The sequence below is a fragment of the Gracilinanus agilis genome, chromosome 2 (genome assembly GCF_016433145.1).
Source record: "Gracilinanus agilis isolate LMUSP501 chromosome 2, AgileGrace, whole genome shotgun sequence".
Lineage (NCBI taxonomy): Eukaryota > Metazoa > Chordata > Mammalia > Didelphimorphia > Didelphidae > Gracilinanus > Gracilinanus agilis.
The window spans coordinates 723771446-723795775 of record NC_058131.1 but is presented as its reverse complement, the minus strand read 5'-3'; the positions used below and the strand labels follow the sequence as shown (position 1 = coordinate 723795775).

The 24330-nt window shown below is 45.1% G+C and overlaps 1 protein-coding gene across 1 annotated transcript; it reads left to right on the top strand.

Annotated features, from left to right (window-relative positions):
* Positions 1–770: 770 nt before the first annotated feature.
* Positions 771–9919, top strand: MKI67 (marker of proliferation Ki-67). Its single transcript, XM_044660354.1, has 10 exons — positions 771–862; positions 1396–1480; positions 1584–1699; positions 1940–2118; positions 4354–5361; positions 6213–6394; positions 7505–7805; positions 8500–8621; positions 8728–8899; positions 9514–9919. The coding sequence occupies exons 1-10, from the start codon at positions 771–773 to the stop codon at positions 9720–9722; spliced, it is 2466 nt and encodes an 821-aa protein (XP_044516289.1). The 3' UTR covers positions 9723–9919.
* The last annotated feature ends 14411 nt before the right edge of the window (positions 9920–24330 follow it).

Sequence of the window (24330 nt, the reverse complement as noted above, 5' to 3'; positions counted from 1 at the left end):
GGGGAAAGCCGGCAGAAATCTTGACCCTCGAGCCCTGACCCCAATCCTCAGGGGCAGAGAAGGCCTAGAATGCGGGACCCCTCCGGGGTACAGGGAATGGGGGTGGTCCCGGGTTGGGGCGGAGGGATACTGTTTTGTGCGGAACACAGGGGCGGAGAGACACTCTGGGCTCAGCGCGCCTAGAGTGATTCGGCCGGAGGAAGGCTGCTGGGCTAGCGGGGTGGGTTCACTGACAGACTAGCTTAAGGGCTGGGGTCCGAGGGGCCGCAGTGACCGCCCCTCCTCGGACCAGGACCTGAAGAGGAGAAAGGGTAAGTGAAGGGCGGTGTGGCCGGCAGGCAGGACCGCGCCTCTGGCACTGCGTACCCAGGGGTCCGTGTGGCCAACTCGGGCGGCCGGTCTTCCTCCGTGCCCCCCCCATTCCCCGCTGTCTGCATTCCCCCAGCCCTCCCCCCAAGGTCCGTGTGTGCTCCCGGGCCCTCTCCCTGTCTTTGCGCCCTGGCCCCGTGGGTCTGTCTGCCCCCTCGGTCTAGCGTGCTTCCCCCCCCCCCGCCCCCGGGCCTCCCCGCGTGTCCATCTGCCCTCCGTCCCTGCGTGTCCCCGACCCGTCCAAGGCGCTTCCCGCATTGTGACGGCGTGGTGGCTCCTGTGTGACGTCCGGGGCCCCTCCCCGAGTGGGGTCCCCGGCCGTCAGTTGCTTGAGCCGAGACTAGGCGCTTGTGGGTCCGAGCTGTGCGGCGCGTATTGCAGGCTTTAACCTCAGCGCCGATATGACGCCTCTGGGGTTCGTGGTGATTATTAAGAGGACCGGCATCGAAGGCTTTCGCTACCCCCTACAGCAGGCTACCTGCTTGTTAGGAAGGTGAGGACTCCCGCCGGGAGGGCTAGCCCTAGTGCAGCCCGGGATGAACCCCAGGGGGGTGGCAGCTCTGGCGGAGATTGAGCGCCCAGCCTCGGGCTAGTGGGGTTTGAGGGGGGGTCCCCGTCCCGCCCCCGCCGCTCTAGTGTGTGTCAGGCAGCGCCGCCCAATAGACCGTCGTTGGAGGGGGCCACTCCGTGGTCTCCCCAGCCGGTCTGAGGTCATAGAGAGTGGGGAGAGACTGCGGTGTTGGGGGAGGGGGGGCTGCTGGTTCTCGGCCTGGCGGGACAGCGACCTCCAGGCTAGGGCTGTAGCTGGCGGTGACTGAGGGAGAGCCGGGAGGGGGGAGGTCTGTGGCGAGTGACTGCTTGGGCTCGGTTTATCCAGCCTGGGAAAAGGAGCCCCGAATATTCCCTGGGCTGGCTGAGCGGCTGCATTCGTTCGCATAGCAGCACTCAGGGGCTTAGAAGGGTTGAGGGTGGACAGGCAGGAGTGTCTTTGAAGGACGGACTAGTAACACCTTGTTCTTGGATTAGGGGGGCCGAATGCGATATCCGGATCCAGCTTCCGGTAGTGTCCAAACAGCAGTGTAAGATTGAGTTTGATCAGCAGCTCAAGGAGGCAAGTATGAGGCGGGGAAGGAGGCTGTTTCCTTCCTCAGTTTCATGTAAGTTTCATGCCGGTGGGCGGAGCCCCTCCGCTTACACCAATCGTCTCCTTGCAGGCTGTGCTGATTAATTTAAACTCCGTCAATCCAACCCTCTTAAACGGAGTTACTTTTGTTCGTCCCACAAAACTAGTTCATGGAGACATCATTACTATCGTGGACCGCTCTTTCCGGTAGGTGAAGCTGGCCAAACCGGGCCCGCCTGCCTGTTTGTGGTGGGGGGACGCAGCCTGGGGAGAAGCAGTGGCTCCTGCTAGAGCCGGACTAGAGGCTGAGGAGCCTCTGTGCCGGGCTGCCTCTGGGACAGGCCCTCCAAGAGGGGGGTTGGACTTTGGATCTCAGAGCTTGGAGGAGCAGGTGGACCCGGGGACCGATGGGCCAGTGATGAACGGTCTGTCTCGCCCGCCTTTTAGTGCCGGTTTTGTAGATCCAGACTTAGTAGGGGTTTTTCTTCAGATGGGCAAAGCCACAGCTATTGCCTCAGGCCTGTCTCAGACCTTTCTGACCCCCTCAGTACTGAATTTGCCTCCCTTTTTGGAGCTAGAGGAACATGGGTTACTAGACGATAAATTCCGAAGGGGATCTCCAAGCAGTAATTACTGTTGGTGTTACTGCCCTTGACCTTCAGAAGCTCTTTCCATACTTAAAAATCTGGTCTAAAACCCAGCATGCAGGGAAGAAACTTTCCAGTCTTCCCTGAAAGCGAACACCACCACTGACTCACAATACCCACTTATCCCGCCTGCCATCTGTCTTTCTTGCTGCTCCTTTAAACAAGATGTTCTCTCCTGACGTTTTTAAAGCATTTCTCTGGCTGTCCAACACCCCCCACACACCCCCACCCCCACCCCCAAGGCCTGGAATGAGCCTCCTCTCATCTTTACATCCTGGGCTTTTTCTTGACTACTTACTTCCCCCAGTCTCGGCTAACAGCCACCTCTGGCTTCAAGAAACCCAGCGCAGCCTTCTAACCTTTGATGACAATCAGGCCCATAATCAGGAGTTCTTTTTCTTCTGAGTATTGCGATAAGTACTTGTGAAATTCTAGAAGAAATAAGAAAGCCAAGTGTAACAAATTGTGCTCTAGATGAGTGCTGATTTTGAAGCTAATTTACTTGTGCCTTAGTTTAGCTTGTGTTATTATATAGAAGCAAGCACCATGTTAGATGAGTAAAGTCTCTCTTAAATCCTCTTATCTCCTCAGGTTTGAATATGGAAATGGTTTTCCGATTGAAAAAAAGCCTGTAAAACCTTCAGAACCAAAAAGCAAAGAGGTAGAGTGAAAGACTATTGTTTTTACTATGTATTTGACCATTCTAAAGGTCTTCTAGTACTTCTGCCAGGTTCTCATATTCAGTTTTGCTTGGTAGACAGTTTTAACTTCTGGAACAGCATTAATTCATATTGTCCTACAGGGACCTTTGTAAGATCAGATTTTCTTATTCATTTTAAAGTCTAGAGTTGTTTAAGGTCACAACACCTTGTTATATTTAGTAGATTGTGATGCACGTTTAAACACTGAGCCCAGAATGGATGTTACCAAGTTCAGATTCAAAAAATGGTTTAATTTTCATGTGCTTTAGAGTTTTTGTAGTATTTCCTAAACAATCCTGGTAAAAGGAAAGAGCAGCTAACTTTATTTAAAAAGGTCAGAGTTGATTTTTATTGTTTATATTGAACAAAGTTTACACCAAAATATTGATAATTTTATCATGGAAATAACAATTGATACCAGGGGCCTTGGGATTTCTTTAAAATGGACAGTCTTTTCTTTAGTCAGAACTCTGTAAAATTATTCATTCATGCCTGTGATATTTATAGGTGACACCAACACAGTCCCGAAGTAGTAGTATCTCCACTGTGATTTCTGGTCAGTAACTCTTGTTTTGTGTTAAGGGAAGGGGGGGGGGGAGATAAATAGACACACACAAGTCAGAACCTTGCTTTATAACACGGTTAAAACTGAAACTATGAATAAAGGAAAAAATAGATTAAATTCTTTTGTAGCACCTTAAAACAGGTCCATGGCATGTTGACACAGCTATTAAAGATAATGGGGAAAGGAGAACAAAATTAATCTACTTTAAAAGCACATTAGTGTATAATACCGTACCCTATAGCAGTGATGGCAAACCTTTTAGAGAGTGCATGCCATGCCCCACACCCCAGAGACCCTATGCTGTGCTGTGCCATGCCCCTCCCCCCCACTCCTTTTGGGCTGCAGAGGGGGTGGGTAATGGTGGAAAATGCCCTCAGACACATGGGGGAAGAGGGCAGGAGGAGCATGCCCGCAGAGAGGTGCTCTACATACCATCTGTGGCATGTATGCCATCGACAGGTCCTTATAGGGAAAGACTCGAATTGGGAGAAAGGCCAGCAGAAAATTAGGGTTTGACTTGGTTTTGTTTTTTAGTCTAGTGGTGAATAAATAGGCTCCCCTCAAGAGTTAGGCGGTTTTTGTTTTGTTTTCCTTAAGTTAGATAATAAAGTCTGCCTAGAGCATATCTTATAAAGGTACCTTATTTGCATATTAAGGGATATGCATTATGTATTTGATATATATAAATGTGTGTGTGCGATGTGTGACAGGCAATACAAAGAGAGATCTCAGTATAACAATTATTTCTTAGGCTACGTCTATACATGAGCCAACTAGTTTGGGAAAACATGACTAAATTCAGTAGTTAGGAGAGAGGAATGGGGGGTGGACGTTCTTTGTTTTATAGACAAGCTTGATATACTTCAAGAATCCAATTCGTAAGCTAAATGAGTATTCCAAGAAATTATTTTCAAGCTGTCTCTTGGTTGTTTGTTTTTTTAAATATAGACCAATACCAAAGGAGAACTGTCCAAGTATTCAAAAATATTCACGCAAAATACACTGAAGAGAACATTTCAAGGCAATTCTCACTTCTGCAATCTCTGGAAGCAAAAATAATTGCAAATAAATCTAAAAACTATGATGCTTCAGATAATACGGGAGACCATCTTCCTGGTAAAGCTCCAACTTTAGAAAGCAGCAGTGAGGATAATGCGAGCCAATTTTCAACACCTGAACATCCAGGGAAGAGCAAAAAGAATACTAACTCTCCTTTTAAGCAACTTTTTGGTCTGATGAGAGAAGAATTAAACTCTAAGTGCCAGCAAATAGGTGATCACCTTAATCGAAAATCGGAGCCCTCCATCCAGGTCAGTATGAGTGGCAGAGAATGGGAAACGGAGCTCCTACACTTACCTCGGTCCAAACCTATCCGGAGGAGTGAGGTTGTCGGACTTAGCCAGAGTTGGCATGAGCCTCAAAAGAAAGGGCAGGAGGCGGTGGCGGCCCTCCCCAAAGAAGGGGTCTCTGACACCTCCAAGAGCCCTTCAGCAAAGGGAGCTGAGGCCCACGCACAAGAGCATAAGAGCCCAAGAAGCAAAAGGCGGAAGAGTGAATCGCTGCTGTCCCCTGTTAAGACCTCAGGAAAAAGAAAGAGTAAAGCAGGAAGTGGGAAGGACAAGCAGAAGTCTGTGAGTGGTACCCGTGTGGGGTCCCCCTCAGTGGAGGCCCAGAGCCCCCAGACTCTGTACACACTCCGCTCCCAAACCAAGAAGCCCGAGGCAAGCCCCTTGGGAAATGATAAGAAGGAGGCTGTGACAGCTGCCAAGGCCACACCTGCTGAGAAGCTTGTTCTCAAACAAAGTGACCCTAACGGTGGAGGCGAAACCATGAATCTGGTCCAAAAGAAAGGAAGCCCAAAGGGAAATAAGAGTGCTGATACCCAACTTAATCCAAAGAGAGCTTCCAGTTCAGACCAAATATTAAAGAAAATTCAAGATGAACTCTATTTTGAAGGTGTGTCAGAAACAAGAGCATCCAGAGTGTCTCTTCCCTTTGTACCTCTTACCTACTACTCTACCTATTTCAAAAAGAGAAATGATATTGAGAAAATGTCAGAACTACAGAATTATCTCAATGTTTTTGTTCATATGTATAAAAAAAAGCCATCCTTTTTTCTTCCTAAGTTAGAAGTCCCCAAGGAAGCTAAAAATGATAATATTTTTTTGTCTACTTATAACAAATCAGGTGGTGGTGGTGGTGGTGAAGCAGCTCAGATAGCTTCTGTGTCACCTGATATTAGTCAGTTTGATATCAGTGATTTTGAAGACTCCACTTCAGAAATAAGTAAGTTTAGATTCAAGCTAGAGAAATCTAATTTCTCGAGGGTTTTGAAATAAGATATATTTATTTAGTTTTAAGTGCCTGACACCTCCTTCCCTCCCAAAACTGGGTCAAGACCCAGGGACTGTCTTCCGTGACCCATCTGAGGAGGGGGGCCTGCAGACTTTTAAAAGCTCTCCCTGTGTCCCCTTGGCATCTTGTAACTGCTGTCAGCAAGGGGGTTCAAAGTCAGACTCTACAGGCACTCAAAAGATTTCTCTTCAGGAGAGAAAGGAGGGAGAAGTCTTTGAGTAAAGATGATACTTGAGCTCCATCACACACACCTCAGTCCCCCAATTTTGTTTTAGAAAGCTCAGAGAGAGTGAGTGAGTGAGTGAGTGTGTGTGTGTGTGTGTGTATTATGGGTGTGTGTGGCTGTCACAGAATCCCTTTATTGCATTCAGTATATTAAGAACTTAGTATTGAATAGACAAATACGTCGTATGAATACTTGTATATATAAAAGCATGTATGTTTCTTTTAAGATAATGTCAGTGAAGGTGAAGAATCATCTGCTAAAAGGCGGAGAGTTTCTTTTGGAGTCCATCTAAGACCTGAGTTGTTTGATGAAAACTTACCTCCCAATACACCTCTTAAAAGAGGAGAAACCCCAGGATTAAGAAGAACGTCACTTGGGAGGGCCGTCCTGAAAAAATCAATAATTAAGGTAATACAATTTTAGACAAGATCTGAGTCATTTAAATTTGCATTTTCCCATTTAATGATCCATACCCAACAAAGTTAAAGCTGTTACTTATCGTTAAAACATCGTGGGTAGTTAAAATGAATGATATGGAAATAGGTATTGAGTGATATACATATATATATAACCAGTGGGGTTGCTTGTCAGCTCTGGGAGAGGAACAAGAATCATGGTAACTGGTAATCTTGGGAAAAAATACTTAAAAATAGATTGAAATAAAACACGGGTGATGATTTCATCCACTCGTGGTTCAGAGAGTATCCCAGCTGGATTATGTGCGAGTCTCTTAGGAAATGTGGGGAGAAGCGGGTTGGGGGAAGCCGAGACACATAATTTTACTTAATGTCATGGTGGGCAACTTGCAGACTATCTGCTTGCCTTAAAAGCGGGTGAGGGCTGAGCTGGAAGTGATCAGAGGTTGGGAATTCTTTTTGGGGCACTTTTTATTATTCTATAGTGAAGTGATAGAATACGCTCCTTACTCACCAGAGCTGCTAGTGCTGTTGTTATGTAAACATGAGTAACATTTTACTAGCCACACTAATTTTGTCCTTTCCTTTTTTTTGTATGGCCTACCCTGTGGGTTGCTGCCACTGGGTGATGGTAGACAGTGAACTTCACTGGTAATTTTTCTCACTTTGAGTAATGACAGAAAACTGGGTTGCTGCCACTGGGTGACGGTATTCACTTCGCTGGTCCTTTTGAGTAATGACAGAAAACGGATGCCACAGTGCTCATCCAGCATAACTTCTGGGGTTCCCCGTGGGGTACCCGAACCCCAGAATCTCTTTAGCACAGCATGCCACTTGCTTTCTGAAGCCTCTCGCACCTTGCTAGTGCTCCTTTCTAGAGGCAGGCAAGGGGGAGGGTTTTTTCCCCACGTCCAACCTAAAGAAAGCACAGAACTTGAAGGTTGAGAGAGATCTCGAGGGGGGCCGCCTCGCGCCTCGCTGCTCCCAAGCGAGGGCCGTGCGGCGGCTGCCTTGAGGGTTGGGCCTGTGTGGTGGTGAGTATGATTAGGGAAACGCGGCCAGCCTTGTAACGTGCATGTGTGCAAACTGTCGTGTCCATCAGCTTACATCGGAGAAAGAGGCTTCCTCCTCCGCTGCTCATGTAGAGCAAAAGGCCGCCCTGGGCCAGTCGTCTACTCTCAGTCCTAAGGCCTCGGCCACAGCTGCGGCCCCGGCCCCGGCCCCGAGGGAGGCGAGCTCTCCAGCCTGCTTGCCCAGTAAGGCGCCGCCGCCTGCTCCTGTTGTGGGAGACCCGGCCCGGAAGACAAACAGGAGAAGCTCCTCCGGAAGAAGAAGTCAGCATGATGCTCTGCAAACGATTTTTGCCAAGAGGAGGAGTGGCGCATCGGAAGCCAACCTCATGGGTTAGTGTTGGAGCAGGAGAGAATTTTCAATCATTCTGATAAAAGGGAGGGGGCAGGCAGCTAGGTTGGCTCAGTGGATCGAGAGCCAGGCGGCTTCAGACACTTGCCTGAGCTGCCTTGAATAATATTGATTCTAAGATGGAAAAGAAGGTTTTTACATAAATAGGGGCTGTGTCAAACATTGTAGAACAGGCAGGCTTCAAAGAGCTTGCTGCATACACACACACACACCAAGCACAAGGACCAGAGATTGGAAGGATTGTAAGAAGGCCCAATAGATGTGGCTAGATTCAGAGCATGCAGGCCCCTGGGGCAAGGGGAGGGGTGGTGGGTAAGTCAATATGGCTCAAAAGAGGTTGGTAATCCCATAGAAAACTGCCTGTAATATGCTTATTAAAAATAAGAGGAGAATGGAGACTGAGAGCATAATATTCTGAACAGTAAAGAGATTTAGAAAAGCATTGGATTTGTGAGGGAAATGAGGTGATTTGGTACATGTTTTGTTCCCTGCCTTCTAATAGAATCTAAAGCTGCTTGTGAGAACAGTTTTTTTAACTTTTGCTAATTGTTTAATTTTAATTTAATGTTAATTTGTTTAATTTTTGTGGATTGGATTTTGCCTTTCTGTTTGAAATACTTAATAACTTATTCGGTGATGTGGTTCTTTTCATTTTTTTGTTACTTTTCTTAACAGTTGTACAATCTTGGGCAGATGTGGTGAAATTAGGTACTAAAAAATCACAAGGAGAGGTTGTTGTAAAACATGGTCTTGAGAGAAGAAAAATAAAAAAACAGAAGAGATGTTTAACCCCAAAGGTATGTACGTTAGAGCTTTTTTGCATGTGCACGTCATCTATAACATATCCTATACCAACTAGCTCCTGGATATCATTTTGCGACATTTTTATTTTTATTTTCACAGAAGCCAGCAAACCAAGCTCAGAATCACTTTAGCACAGGGCATGCCAACTCTCCCTGCACAATAGTGATTGGGAGAGCCCACACTGAGAAAGTGATCATACCTGCACAACCCTATAGGGTGCTTAACAACTTGATTTTAAATTCAAAGATGGATATGAATGAGGATTTAACAGGTAAAAAAACAAACAAAAAAAACCATGAGAATATTCTGACCATTTGACACGTGTAGTAAATTTTTTTAAGAACTATGAGTTTACTTCCTTGCTCCTAGGAGCAGGAGAACATGCCTTCTTTTGGGGGGTTTTGGCCACAATTGGTATTATCCTTAGTTTTGCCATGAAACAAGGATTGGATCTAGATGCCCTGAAAGGTGTCTTCTTGGGTGGAATGACTCATTAGAGCCATCAGTAGGTCATAATGGGTGGTTACAAGGAGGAAGGAGGTGGTGGGGGGGGGGGAGTGGTTGGTGGGGAGAGAAAAAAGGGCAGATTTATAATCTTGTGTGTGCTCAGAGTAAGAAAATTTTATGATTCAGTGGGACAAAAAAGCAGACAGACTAGCCAGAATCAGAAGAACTGAAAACAGTGGAAGGGAGCCAGGAATAAGATCCAGTAGACTTGAGAAGAAATCGCTTTATTCCGGGGAGGGGGGAGATATCTATTGCCTTGTTTTCTCGTTTTGGAAGAGAGTGACATGACTTCTCACACACACATATATCATATGTATGTATTTCACACATGTGTTTATCAATACATATTTACTCTATTGTTTATTTCCTATGTTGTAGGACTTGATGAAATGTTTAGAACCCCTATGACTGAGAAACAAAAAACCGCAAACGTGTGTCCTGAGAGTCCAACTCCACAATTTTTGTGTGGAGAAAAGGCTAAAGCATGCACTTCTTCAGATGAAGCTCTGATAAATACTTCGGACAAACTGGGTTGGTTTTCCTCTTTTTTCTTTCCTTCTGGGAATTTTTGGATGGCAAGTCACTGAAATGTTTTGTAATTGCCAATAGCTACTGGGATTTTACTGATGCGGACCCATTGTCTTCCCATGTTGAACACAGTTCCTTCCATGCCACAGAAAGGGGAATTGTGGATTTTTGATTAGTGAATCAAAATTATATTATACATTCACATGGGAGAATAAGCATACATTTTAACCATCATAAACCATTTTTTATAACTATATTCAACAACTATAGAAAAAATCTTTGACTTTTTACTCTTACTCCAGACCATCTAATCAGTTGCCAAGTCTTGTCTGTTCAGACCTCCAAGAATTATCCATTCCTTTCCTCCCCCACCCTTTGTGTTCCACACTACTTTTTAGGCCCTAACTGTGCACCTCTTAGCCTTGACTATTTAAGATAGATCACTCTTCTCCACAGTCCAGTCTTCAAGTCATTTTCCTAAATTATAAGTCTAACTCATAGCTATGCCCAAAGAATCTCTGGGTCCTCTAGGATAAAACACAAACTCCTGACTGTCCATTTCCCAATTTCTTTCTTATTGCTCCTCTTTCATGTGCTTTCTGAATTTAATGTATTTACATATAATGCAACATATCCACACAGATTTGCATCTTCTTTGATGTATATTAATATTTAAGAAATCATGAATACAAAACAGTTGGGGTAATGGTAGTTCTTAAATTCTCTTTCATAAAGAATAGATTGATAATGGGGCGCAAGCATATATTGTTTCATAAATATATATACATATATATATTATATATATTGCTATTTATTACAGCAGAAAGAGTAATATCCAGTACTCAAGACAAAGCCAAACAGACATCTGGCCCGATCATTCCATGCCGCCGTTCCCCAAGAAATCGACAATCATTGGGAGATGATAAGATAATTAAGACTCAAAAGGAGATCTCTGATACCAGAGGTGATGAAATAATGGAGACTGCAGTTCCAGAAGTGGATAAAGACCATAAAAAATTAACACCCAGTTCAAAAAGGCTTAAGATTACACCAAAAGAAACAGGACCAACACCATATCTTAATAGGAATTCGGAAAGTGCTGCACAAGGGGAAGGAGCCCTTGTTGAGAATCATCCCAAAACACTAGCAGCAAATCCAAGGGTCAGCAAATTAGAAGACAGATTTCCAGGAACACCAAACAAAGAAGAAAATTCAGTCAATAATCTAAGAAATCAAAAACCAAAAACGTTACCTCAGGTAGGAATCGCAGCATCCTTCAAAATTAAAGAGCCGCTTGTCACTGACATCCAAAAACATTCAAGAACTTCATTGCAAAAAGAAGAGTATTCAAGCTCAGATGCCCAAGGAACTGTAGCAATCACTAGGCAGCAACATGAGTTAAGCAGCATGAAGAAACTAGAAAGAACCCCAAAGGAAAAAACAGAGCCAACAGAAGACCTAACTGGCATCAGAGAGCTCATGACTACTCCAACTCCAACCGAAGATAGAATAGTAGACAAAAAGCTTAGAACAATATCAAAGCAAGTTGAAGATTCTGCTTTGGATATAAAAGTTCAGAAAAATCTTCAAACACCACCAAAACAAGTAGTTTGCTCTGTAACAGATGCAACAGGCCAGAAGAAGCCTATGGCAATAAAGCAGCAAATGGAGGCAGAAGATTTTGGCAGCATCAAGGAGTTTATAAAGACTCCTAAGAGAAAATGTGAGCCTGTGGAGCCTCTGACAGCAGTCAAGAGACTCATGAGAACCCCAAAGGATAAGGTAGAACAACTCAGAGAAGACAGGGTCAATTATGAGAAACTAATGAAGACTCCTAAGGAGAAAGAACCAGTAGAAAGTCAGAAAAACAACCAGAATGTAAATGTCAGGCAAACGCCAAAGGCATCCAGAGATCCAGGAGGCCTCAGGAGATGTGTGGATACTCCTAAGGAAAAGATAGACCCATCAGGAGATCTGACTACTCCAAAACAAGTGATAGAACCAGTTAAAGATCAAGTCAGTAAAACCACTATGATGAAACCAGAGCAGAATGTTGAATCAGTGGAGAATCTGACAGAGACCAAGGTTCTGATTAAAACCCCTAAAGAAAAGGAAGAACCCGCGGAAGATAAGAAAGGAAGTGCCAAGAAGTTGACTACAAGGTCTTGTAAAGAAAAGAGAGAGGAGGTAGTAGAAGACTCGGTGGGTATTAAGAAGCTTAAAAAAACTCCTAATGCTTCAGAACCAGTGGAAGATATGGCAGACCTAGGGAAACTTAATAACAAGACCTCAAAAGAAAAGAAAAGGGTGGGAGAAAACCTTACTGCTCTTAAGAAACTTATGAGGATTCGTAAGGGAAAGATAAAACTAGAAGATTTAACAAGCCTCAAGAGTTTGATGCAGACCCCTAAAGAAAAGGGAGAGCCGGATGAAGATCTAACCGGCATCAAGAGTTTAATGCAGACTCCTAAAGAAAAGAGAGAGCCGGATGAAGATCTGACCGGCATCAAAAGTTTAATGCAGACCCCTAAGGAAAAGGGAGAGTCGGTCGAAGATCTGACCGGCATCAAGAGGTTGATGCAGACCCCTAAAGAAAAGGGAGAGCCGGTGGAAGATCTGACTGGCATCAAGAGGTTGATGAGGACCCCTAAAGAAAAGGGAGAGCCGGTCGAAGATCTGACCGGCATCAAGAGGTTGATGCAAACCCCTAAAGAAAAGGGAGAGCCGGTGGAAGATCTGACTGGCATCAAGAGGTTGATGAGGACCCCTAAAGAAAAGGGAGGGTCAGTAGAAGATCTGACTGGCATCAAGAGGTTGATGCGGACTCCTAAGGAAAAGGGAGAGCCGGTGGAAGATCTGACCGGCATCAAGAGGTTGATGCAGACCCCTAAAGAAAAGGGAGAGCCGGTGGAAGATCTGACCGGCATCAAGAGGTTGATGCAGACCCCTAAAGAAAAGGGAGAGCCAGTGGAAGATCTGACTGGCATCAAGAGGTTGATGCGGACCCCTAAAGAAAAGGGAGAGCCGGTGGAAGATCTGACCGGCATCAAGAGGTTGATGCGGACCCCTAAGGAAAAGGGAGAGCTGGTCGAAGATCTGACTGGCATCAAGAGGTTGATGAGGACCCCTAAAGAAAAGGGAGAGTCTGTCGAAGATCTGACTGGCATCAAGAGATTGATGCGGGCCCCTAAAGAAAAGGGAGGGTCAGTAGAAGATCTGACCGGCATCAAGAGATTGATGCGTACCCCTAAACAAAAGGGAGGGTCAGTAGAAGATCTGACTGGCATCAAAAGATTGATGCAGACCCCTAAAGAAAAGGGAGAAATAGAAAAAAATCTTACAAATGTTCCAGCATTTATGGAGACTTCAAAAAATAATATATCCAGCACGCACACTATTAGGCAGAATAATCCAAAAGAAGTAACTGATAGAGATTCAGTAGTCTCAGAAATATTACATGAAATAGAGATACTCAGAAGACCAGCAATAAAAGGTGTCAGTGCTTCAAATCAAGAAAATCAAACAATAGAAAAAACACCAGAGCTGCTACGGGAAGTCCCAGCTCAGGTAAGTTGGAGGGGGTTATTACCAGTAAATCATTGAAAACCAGCAAGAAAGAATAAATTAGTGGGAGAAAAGGATATCTTCAGAACAGACCCTAAATCAAAAGAATCCTGTTTTGAAGTAGACTTTTGAAAGCAAGGTAATAAAAAAAAAAATTAATGGGCAGTTTCAGTATAACTTGGATGTGCATGTTTTATGTATACACATGTATATTAAATATTGTACTTTAACAAAAATATTTGTCTTATAACTTGAGTCAGAGTAGAGCAAGTCAGCTTGTTTAGTTCTACTGAGCACTAAATAAGAATTACTATTTTAATTTTTTATACTTATGACAATAGGAAGATGAACTTGGTTTTCTTAAAATGCATTGGAAGACTAAAAGGTTCAAATTCAAAAATCAGGAGTGACTTGAAGAGAAGAACTAAAGAACCAAGTGATTAGTTGACTAATAAATATTGGAAGAATTTTCATTCAGAAAAGGGGAACTAGCGTTTTATTTTGCTCCAGAAGAAAACATTAAAGACCAATAGTTATGATTGTTAAAAGGAAGGACTAGTTTTAATTCATCAGGTGGTTGGGTTATTGGAGGCCTTTTTCCCCCCCATTGGAGCCATGATAGAGGGAGGAAACTATAGTGGTAGGAAATTGGTTACCCTTTCCAATGTGTGCAGGGCCTTTGATTTTTAGTTCTTCCATATCTACTTATAAGGACTCTGATAATGATTCTGGGCATCAATCTGGAAACTTCAATGTAGAAGCTAACTTTTGTTTTGTTTAGAAACCTTATCTTGTTTTGATCATAGAAGCTTCTTGAATTAGAAATCAGGATAGTCGGGTTTTATTAGTAGTAAGAGTCTGTTATGTATTTCTTTGTAAAAATAGGATTCCTTTCTTTATATAGTTGAATAGCAATGAAACATTATCCAGAGTAGCAAAATAATTAGTATAGCATCTTTAAAAGACATCTTTGAAGATAAATCAAAATTATATTCCACTAAATTGGCAAGAGAGTTTTATGAATTCTTAGTTTATTTAAGCTAGAGATTTTTTGCTAGATTTGCAAATGTATCTTAAAGACTTTTTTTTAATCCTTTTAGGATAAATCAGTGGACCGATGCCAAAGGCAAATTTGCTTTAATCCTTCTGAAGGTGGTGGTAAGTAAAAATATTTATTGGTTTTTGAATAAAATTGGTAGAACTGATGTGGGAATATTTTCAGGATAAGGTGCTAAGGAAATAAAATAGTCTATCTTAACTCTTCCACTGTTTGGGGTTTTTTGCTTTGTTTTGGAAGTAAGGAATGGGTGGAACTTTAAAACTCATAGAAGCCCATTTTGTGATCAATGCAATATATACTGTTTTGAAAAATTAGACTAAATAAAACTTAGTCCCAAAGATTTAAGAGGATCTCATTCTAAAAGGAAATGTACTTAGGTGATCATGAATAGACCTCTAAATGAAAAATGGAAAGAAACCCTTTGAACTTTAAAAGCTTTGAGATGATTTTTAACATGGTTATTTTATCTGTGTATGTAATTACATTGTTTCCATATGACTTTTTTAATTTCAGAATATCATAATGATTTGTCTAACGTGGCAAATGACATATTCCGTGAGAGAGAAGAGGAGAAAGTTAAAGATGTCATTGAGAATCAAAGAACAATAACTTTAAGATCCAGAAGCAAAATCAAATCCGATAAAGAACCAGAAGGATCAGTGCGTTTGTTTCATTCAACAAGGGTACGCATAAAGAATACTGAAAAAATTGTGAAGACCCCCTGGGAAGAAAACATGAAGGAAAGAGTTGAGCAATCCAGTAATTTGTCCCAGAGCTCTAAGATTAAACCCTCAGAGGAGGAAAAGAAGGAAACACTGGAGGGTTTACATGGAAAATTTGGGGACATGAGTGGGAATAAGGAAAGAATGGCACCTTTCCAACTTAGAAAAAATCAGGCCAGGAGGGAAGTAACAAGTTCTACTTCATCAGTGATATCAGATGTGGAGAACTCTGAAAAAAGAGGAATTATGGGTGCTTTAAGATCTAGAAACAGAAATAAAGTAGATACAGAATGGCAAGAACCTAGTAGTCCTGTTAGTGATGATATATCCCACACAGTGAGAGATGAAAAGCCTATGAAGGTGGTCTTAAAGGAGAAGAAATTGAAAACGCAAATTATGGCTAGTGGGATATCTTTGAGATCTAGAAAGAAAGAAGATAAGGAAATGTTAAGTTTTGATCATTTGACTCCTGATTCAGATATAGCTTACACAGATGAAGAAAAGGAGTCTGTCAAAAGCTTGCCAGAAAAGTTAAAAGGACAGAGAGTAGTACTATTAGATTCTAGAAACAGAAATAATAATGTTAGAGAAATTAATGAACATGATAGTTTATCAAGTGAATCACCTACAGGAAATGATGAAAAATCTGCAATTGTGAATGAAGATAAGGTTGCTTTAAGAACCAGAAGTAGAAACAAGAATAAAGTTTATGAGGAAAAGCAAGAATCAATTACAACAGATACATCATGCATAGAGAATAAGGGGGGGAAAGCTAATGGGTTGCAGGTCCAGTGGAATACTACATTTTTAAGAACTCAAAACAGAATTAAAGCTACTAAGGAATCACAAGAACCTGATTCCTTGCCTAATGAAGCAGGTAAACCTCATACAGAAGATTATGAAAAGACATCTGGGAAGGGGAAGTTTGCTGCCTTCCAGGAGAAGTCAAAAAGTGTAGGTCCAAGTAAAGGGATAACAAGAAATAGAAGTAAAATGGATAAGGAATCTGAAGGATCTATAGCTTCATCTAGAGACACAGAGATGAATAAGCCTGTGAAGAGCTTCCAGGAGAACTCAATTAATGAAACAATTATGTCTTTAAGATCACAAAGTAAGAAAAAAGATACGGAACCACCATTAAGTTACATGACAAAGATCATGAGTATACCAAACAATGAAAAGATGCCTGGGAAAAGTCTCCCAGAGAAAAAATTGAAAGAGAGCCCATTAAGTCAAGACAAGGTGTCTTTACGCCCTAGAACTGTTAAGTTTGAAAAACTTTACCCAAAGGATGAAAAAAACCTTGGTAAAGACCACAATTTAAGTGATACAACAGGAAGTGGAGGGATGTCTTTACGGTCTAGAAATAAAAATAAGATGGAGACAGGACTAAGAGGATCTAATCCTGTAACAACATCAGAAAAAGATGCCCAGAAATCCATAAATACTTCCTCTAGGATGCTTAAAAACTCAGTGATACCTCATGAAACTGTAGGTAGAAGCAGAAACAAAATTGGACCACAAGAATCTTGTCGTTTACCTAGTGCCACAGAGGTGGTATTAGTCGAAGAAGACAAAAAGACACTTTCGCAGAAAAACCTGGAAAAGAAACTCAGTCTCCAAGTGGGACGACTTGATCCTCTTAAAACTGGAAACAGAAATAAAGCTGGTCAAGAACTGCATAGCTTGCATAATGTAACTGCGATGACTGCCACTGAAGAGAATAAGGAAAAAATGGAGAAGATCCTGAAGGATCAAACTGTGGCTAAAGACCTGGTCTCCAGAAGGCCCAGGCTTACAATTAAGAACAATAAAGAAGTGAAAGAATCAATGGGGAAGGATGAAAAAGAAAACGTTGCCCAGATTTTCCCCAAAAGAGGGATAGATCGAGTATCTTTACGAACTAGCCTGAGAAATAAAAGTGACACTGACCTGCAAAAATCATCTAATCTTAACAAAAAGGATCCATCCACTGATGCAAAGACCACAACAGGAAAAGCCCAAAATGGGAAGCACATTAATATTGCCTTTTTAGAAAATAAAAAAGGAAATTCAAGAATATCATCTAACATCAAAGAACCAACCAACAGCATTCAAGAAGGTCATTTCGTAAAACTTAGTCAAGTGCCAGACAAGACATTCAAAGTGATTCTAACCTCAGCGAAAGACACTCAATCTGAGCCCACTTTACTGAGAGAAAGAAGCACACTATTAAAAAGCACAAGCCAGACTCAGAAAGGTAACGATACTAACTCACAGGAAAGAACTCTTCGTTTTAGAAGAAAATGCACCGTCAAGGAGACGGAAGTGTTAACTGCAAGTTCTAAGCAGGTAAGACAATGTTGCCTTTTTGCTAAGTATCTCAAGGAGAATATGGGTGTTCTGTTCTCAGTATCTCATAAAATTATACCAAAATCATTTCTATAGACTTTGTAGTGAGGCAGACATAAACCTAAGGAGGAGGGGAAGAGAATCCTTTCCATGCAGATATCTCAGCTTTTTCCAGAACAGAGGAAAGAGTTGTTGTCTTCTCTCCCTGTCAGTCTTGGGAAAGAAGCGTGCCTAACTTTGGAAGATGTCAAGCTTTGAACTTCTCCCTACCAAAGCACCAATTTTAAATGAGCTGAAGGGTTGCTTTTAGTAGTTTAGTTATTCTGAGATACAAGGAAAAGTGAACATTCGTCGTGAATGGTAAAACTTTCCTAGGTGATTATCAGGATGAAACCTATATAGTCTACCACTGTGTATTCACTCCTTTAAAAAGCAACTAGATTAAAACAGAACAACACAACTTTAACTATTATACTAACAGAGAAGCACCTTATTTCCTAGATATTCAGAGGGAACCTCTATTTAAATATCCCAAGAATTAATTTATTTTTGCTAAGAGCAATTAGGAGTTTTTAATACCATCTCATAATTTCTCTGGGTATTTCTTGTACTTGATTATATTACAGTCATATCCTAATTTAATACTTTTGCCTATTAAAGGGAAAAAGTCGTCACTGAGCAACTAATCCTAGTGATGGTTCTCAGACAACAAACTCCCCCAGTCCTTCATGCGGGTCCATATTCAGAACCTTTGACTTAAGTAAGAACTGCCCAGTCTATGCCATGGAGGGTGATGTTCCAAGTCACTTGTATGCTCACCGCATCATTAGTGGCAACAGGATTCAAGCAAAGGAAACCAAATTCTTAAATTGGCCTCAGAATTTGGGAAACTGGTCAGAAATAAGAATCAGGAACGTTGCCTTTTCTTGAACTTCATGATGACTTTGGAACATTTTGACCCAGTGGTGGTAGTAGGTAGTCTTAACGGTGTTTTTTAATTTTAACATTTAGCTCATATATATTATTAAATTAATAGGTCAACCCATGATTTGTCTTGCAGATTTTCCCTTTCAGTCATTGATTTGAAAAAGAACACCAAAACACTCAACCCTAAAACGAATGTAGAATTTCTCTAGGAAAAAGATGAGACATATAACAGGAAATTGGGTTGTTTTCTGATAGATGATGCTATCTACTGTCATATTTTTTAAATTATTTTGTAAATGAAACTAACCATTACTGTAAATCAGCTGTTATTTCTGTGTTTTTTTCTTCTGAATAGAGCCATATCAACCCAAAACTAACGAAGAACATTAAAGCCTAAATAAGGAATCAAGAAGAAATGTAGGTGCTCATTTTGTAAAGAAGAAAGCAACATTTTAAAGCAATGACATTTGGTGGCCCATCAAGAAGATAGAATTGTTATAGAAGGGAAAAAAATAAGGGGAAAAAATTTTGAGAAAGTATTTTTTCTAGTTAAGCAAAATTTTGTAAATTTCGAATATTTTTCATGATTTCAAGTTCTGTAAATAGGGGGAAGCCTTAAAAGGTCATGTTCTGGCCAGTGATCATTTCTTATATTTCAGCATGCTAATTTAGCTTTTTGCCAGTACAATCTTTTCAAACAATGTTTATGACAAGATCTGAAAGTTTTGTTTTTTTTTAAGCAAATGTAAACTTTTTTGCTCATTAAATATTTTTTCCACAGAACGTGAAAACTTTGTGTGTGAATTCAAAAACTTGATTTTCAAGTAGTTAGTAAGTAGTTTTGTTATATTACAACAACAAAATCTATATTTTCATGAAAGTCCCAATTTTTCTTCCTGTCCTTTGAAGTAATCTAAGAAGCAATCCAAGTCAGTTGGTTAAGCGTTTTCCGAAAGCCAGCCCTGGGAAACGGTGGACTGAACAAACAGCCCTGCCATTTTATGCTCAGTCATTTGAACTTGGTTAATCAAGGCTTTATATTAGTAAGTGGCGATCGTTGACAAGAGCCTGTTTGGATTCATTTGGGTTAGACTTAGATATGTGAAGACTAAACAAATATTCACAAATAGTGGGGACAAGGGAGAAAGAAGTGTTCATTTTCATAGAAACTCAAAATTCTTACTGTGGGATCCATGAAATCAAAGGGCTTCTTCCAACGTATAAAGTTACATTACTGTCACCTGTAGAGGATAACAGGCTTCTTGTGGGTATCGGTTGATAACTTTCCATTGAAAAAGTGGGAGATGGCGGGGTCTGAAGTATGTCTCCTTCCCTTTGTCCCTTCTGGAGCCAGGAGTAACCAGAGAGCCCAGATTTCTCTGGAGTATATTATCGAGTGTACGTAACTTTAAAGGTCACGGAGTCATTAGTTTGGGCCCTGGGAAGAGAAAAGGAAGCCGAAGTCTGGCCCTGCCCACGAAGAGCTCCCAATCTAAATGCTACTTTTTTAGTGGAAGTTTAAGGGAAGCCAAGGTGGTCCGTACAGAGGCAGAAAGTGGCACACGTGGGGAGCAGCCAGAGCTGAGAGGTGGAGGCTCTTGTTCATAGGCTGGCTAAAGGCCAGAAGGGGGCGCGTTGGGATGAAGTGCGAGGGGCGACTGTCCGGGGGCTTTGTTCTGAGTGGGGCTACGGCACGGGCACGGAGGAGACTTGGGGCAGACAGACTCCAGGTAACTTGTCCAGGGATGCCAAAATGCCACCGTGGGGGGGGGGGGGAGCTGTGACAAAAAAGACCAACTAGCTCCTGTCCAAGTGAAGGCGGGAGGCGGCATTTGGTTCACACGCTCAGCCCTGTCACAGGGGATGTTCACAGAAAATGAGGAAGTAGGGAGGGAAAGGATGCGAGCCACAAGACTCCCATATTGCCTTCTAGAGTTCATGCACCCATTTTGGATGAGATTTATCTCATGAAAAGAAATTGTTTTAGAATTTAAGTTGATTTTATCTCGGGGGATTTTGTCTGTATGAAGATACAAAGGAGGAGGCCAAGTTGCTCACCAATAATTCAAAGCATACATGCTGTCCTGCGCTGAGGAGGGGGAAAACTTCCATCGACAGTTTCTCCAATGAGGGCTTGAAGGATTCCGCCGCGACTCCAGGGAGACGATGTTCGATGCTATCTTAATCGACTCGTCTCCAACAAGTTCTTTCAAGGTCCAGCTGTGACTCGATCGCAGGACCGAACCAACATCAAGCTGGCTATCCGCCGACAGCATTGGTCTGGGGAGTAATGAGGACAAATCCACTCCCTGCAAGATTCCAGCATCCAGCTACGGGCTAAGACGAGGCTCTCTGGCCCAGCCAACACAGGAATGCCTCGGACCAGAGATGCGGGTAGCAAAAAGGAGCAAAGTGGCCAGACGGCCCCTGCGCGCCTGGCACGGGCAGAACACACGGAGCAACCCAAGAACAAGGTCCAAGAAAGGTGGCCCAAGTTAGGGGCGGAAAAGGCAAGCTCGGCTCAGCTTTTCAGTGTTACCAGGCGGCTTATTCCACAGAGCCGGGCCAAAAAAGGGGGTCAGAAATCTCAGGACTCGGCGGAGGTTCTGGGTCTGTAGACACGGCGGAGACTCGATGAAGCTAAAAGTTGGGTCTGAGCACAAAGCTAAGCTTTTCTGGTAGAAAAAGATGGCCAGGACGACCCATTTGCATTAGGACTCGAGTCCAGATGCATTCATTTCTGTTTAGGCCCTTCCCTTCCAACTTGGGTTAATTCTGTATCAGCTCCAAGGCAAAAGAGTGGTAAGAGCTAAGCAATAGGGTAAGTAGTGCTGGTCTAGGAACGTCCGAGGCCAGATTTGAACTCGGGACCTTCTGTCCCTAGGCCTGGCTCTCAACCCCCTGGGCCACCCAGCTGCCCCCTCCAGATGCATTCATGAAGTGCCTGCTGTGTATTGGGCTCTACTAGGAAGAAGGCAGAGACAGTCCCTCCTCGGTAGGGGATAATCCGATGCTGGAGAACATGAAAATGCTTCTACAAAGGAGAACCAGCATGTTTTGGGGCAGGCTTGGCGGGAAGCTATATGGAGGAGGAGGAGGACTAAGGACTGGTGCAGGTTTCTAAGCAGGGAGGCAGAGGTGGGAAGGAAGGTAGTCCAGAAAGGGTGGACAGCCAGAGAAAATGCCTGGAGCCCAGAACCCGAGCCAGCAGCCCAGGATCACCACGTTCAGGGGTAAGGAAGGAGGGAGGGAGGGAGGGAGGGAGAAAAGGAAGGAGCCGACTGGTCCAGGATTTTATATCTGATTGCGGAGGTCTTAAGGAGCCATTGGGGTTGCGGCAGTGCTTTGGGTTGGAGGGGAGAATGAGGCACGGCGAAGCCTGTGCTTGGGGAAGTTGTTTCCTATGTGATTAGGGGATGGGAAGGGTGGCCTGGAGACCAGCAGCCATGCCAGTAGCCCTCAACACTAGGGTCAGGTGAGAGAAGGGGCAGAGTTGGGAGGTGACGCCCAGGGAAGAGCTCCAGGGCTTGGCACCATATTGGATGGGGGAGGGGGACTCACAATGGTGAGGGAGGCCACAGGGAAGATGGAGGCTCTCCCCAAAGTCGGGCAGGTGTGTGCTAGATAAGGGAGAGAAAGAGGAGGCTGCTCGGGGAGGGCTGAGCATCTGCCCGGAGAGAATCACGGAAGCTGGCAACACCGAGATCGCTGTGGGGAGGTGCAAAAGGGAGCCGGGAAGGACGGAGGATGCTGGGGACGTCGCAGTCACCGTGTGCCCAGGAGGAGGATCCAGCAGAGAAGGCCGAGGGAAGGGTGCGAGAGGCAGAGAGCCAGGAGCAGAGCACGGGGCCCGAAGACCCCGAGCGAGGCCGGCGGCTAACTGGAGGAAATGCCCCGGGCTGAATGGCGAGTCCTCTCGGCAGAAACCAGTCGTTCCTTTCAGTTTAAGTTCAGTTCTGTGGAGCCAAAAGTAGGCTCGGAGCCGCAGCTGCCTCGGTGAGAAAGCCAGGGAGGGGGTGGCGAGGGCACTCCAGCACCGGGCCTTAAGAAGAACGACAAAGGCTGCGTGGTTTAAAAATGTGAGTCTCTGTAGGCCCACACGAATAGATGAAGAGCCCTCGGGCTGCTGGGGGGTGGGGGCTTCTCGGACCACCTTATCTCTCTGATGACCTTCGGCAGCCGGGGAAGGAGGGGCTTTTATCACCCCATTCCATGGATGAGGAGCTTGAGCGCCGGCGAGCTCCCTGCACTAGGCCTCCCCTGGCCAGGCCATCACTTCTCACACCCCTGCTGCCCGGCCAAGTGGCCTGCGGGGCTCTTCCGAGAGGAATGGCTCCGAGAGCCACCTGGGAGTCCTTGGAGGGGGGCCGGGGGGCCTCTAGTCCTACCCTGCCCCCACAGTGTCGGGCCTTCACTGTCAGCTGTCCATCCACCTTACAGGCACCCTAGCATCAAGGCAGCCAGTGATCACGGGGGTCTGGAGCAGGGAAGGGAGCCGGCGTCGGGGCTGCTTTTGTCAGTTTATCCTGGGAAGACGGTGAGCCTCGGGTAGTGGAGGCTGGCCTGAGGGCCCAGGGGCCCAGGGGCTGCAGTGGGAGGGGACTTGGAGGGCAGCCACAGGCCCAGGGAGAGGGAGGAAAACAGACACAGGACTTCCCAGGTGCCTGACGTTGCCAGCTGATCCGGTGACCCCAAGGCACGTCGGGGTGTGTGTGCTGGGAGGACCCGAAGAGTCCTGGCGTGGGAAGTGGGTCCAGAGAGGGAGGAAGGCCTACACGAGGCCGGCAGGACCAGCCAATCAGAAGAGGGGGGCCATGTGCCCCCCCCCATGCAGCTTCTGCCTGCCAGACACCACCTAGGCAGAATGGCTCCGCAGCGCCCACCCCCTCATGTAAGACGGGGATGAAGCCCACGTGCTTCCCAGGGTGCCTGGGAGGAGAAACGAGAGAATTGCGAGGTGCCCCCGGACCCTGAAGGGAAGATGGAGACACGAGAGTTTCTGCGCAGGGAGGTTCCGCCCCATTCCTCTTGGCCTCAGCATCAAACACAACTCCTGGGTCCGGGCCTGGAAGGCCTTCTCCACCGGCTGGTCTCAGCCAGGGCGGCCTTCTGGCCGTTCGGCCTCATGATGGCTCGTCTCTAACATCTCCCCCGATTTAGAGCTGCCTCTGAAAACATCACTGGTCACGGCAGAGCCCAGAAAGGCCCTCGTGCAGGGCCCCTCCGTATGACCCTGGGTAAGTCACTTAACCTCATCAGTCTCCATTTCCCGGACTGCCTCATCTTCATTCCCAGCTCTTGGGATCTTCCTCTTCCCTGAAGGCTCAGTGTGTGTGTTGGGGGAAGGGGGGGGGCCCAGTCAGCCCTGACCATCCCCTACCCTCCCCTCCCCCCAAAAGAAGGGAAGCTCCCTGCGTGCAGAGCACGGGCCATGTTTTGGGGTACACAGTGACCAAGCGTTTGCTGAAGCGAATGAGCTAGGAGGAAGGCACGAAGTCCTGGTGAGGGAAGTCCTGGTGAGGGACGATGGAGGAGAGAGCGGAAAGGCCACCTCGCAGGATGTCCAGACTGCTAGACGGGGGGCAGGAGGACGGGGAGTCGAATCTTGCCTGGACACATCTCCCCGTGTGACCCTAGGTAAGTCACTTCACAGTCCTCGCCTCAGTTTCCTTTTCTGTCAAATGGAGATAATCATCCTGGGACCCGCCTCCCTCCCCCGATCGTTCTGGCGAGTCAGCAGATCCTGTTTCTGACCTGTCGGGCCAGCCTTAAGGCAGAGGGTGAGCCGCCAGGAAGCCACGCGAGGGGGCGACTTCTCCCCACGTGGGATGGTTCTAGGTCGGGAGCTTCCGGGGGCGACCTCGTTCCGTGGGATCCTTCCTTGTGCTTCAGCAGCCCCCCAAGCAAGCTCGTGCCGTGGGAGAAGCTCAGGAGATGGCGAAGAAGGAGCGTGAAACGGGCGACCGTCCTGAACGTGCCTTCTGTGTCGTCCCCAAACCCCAATGGGAGCCCCGGCACGAGGGCGGGCGGCGGGCGGCGGGCGGCGGACGGCCGCCAGGGGGG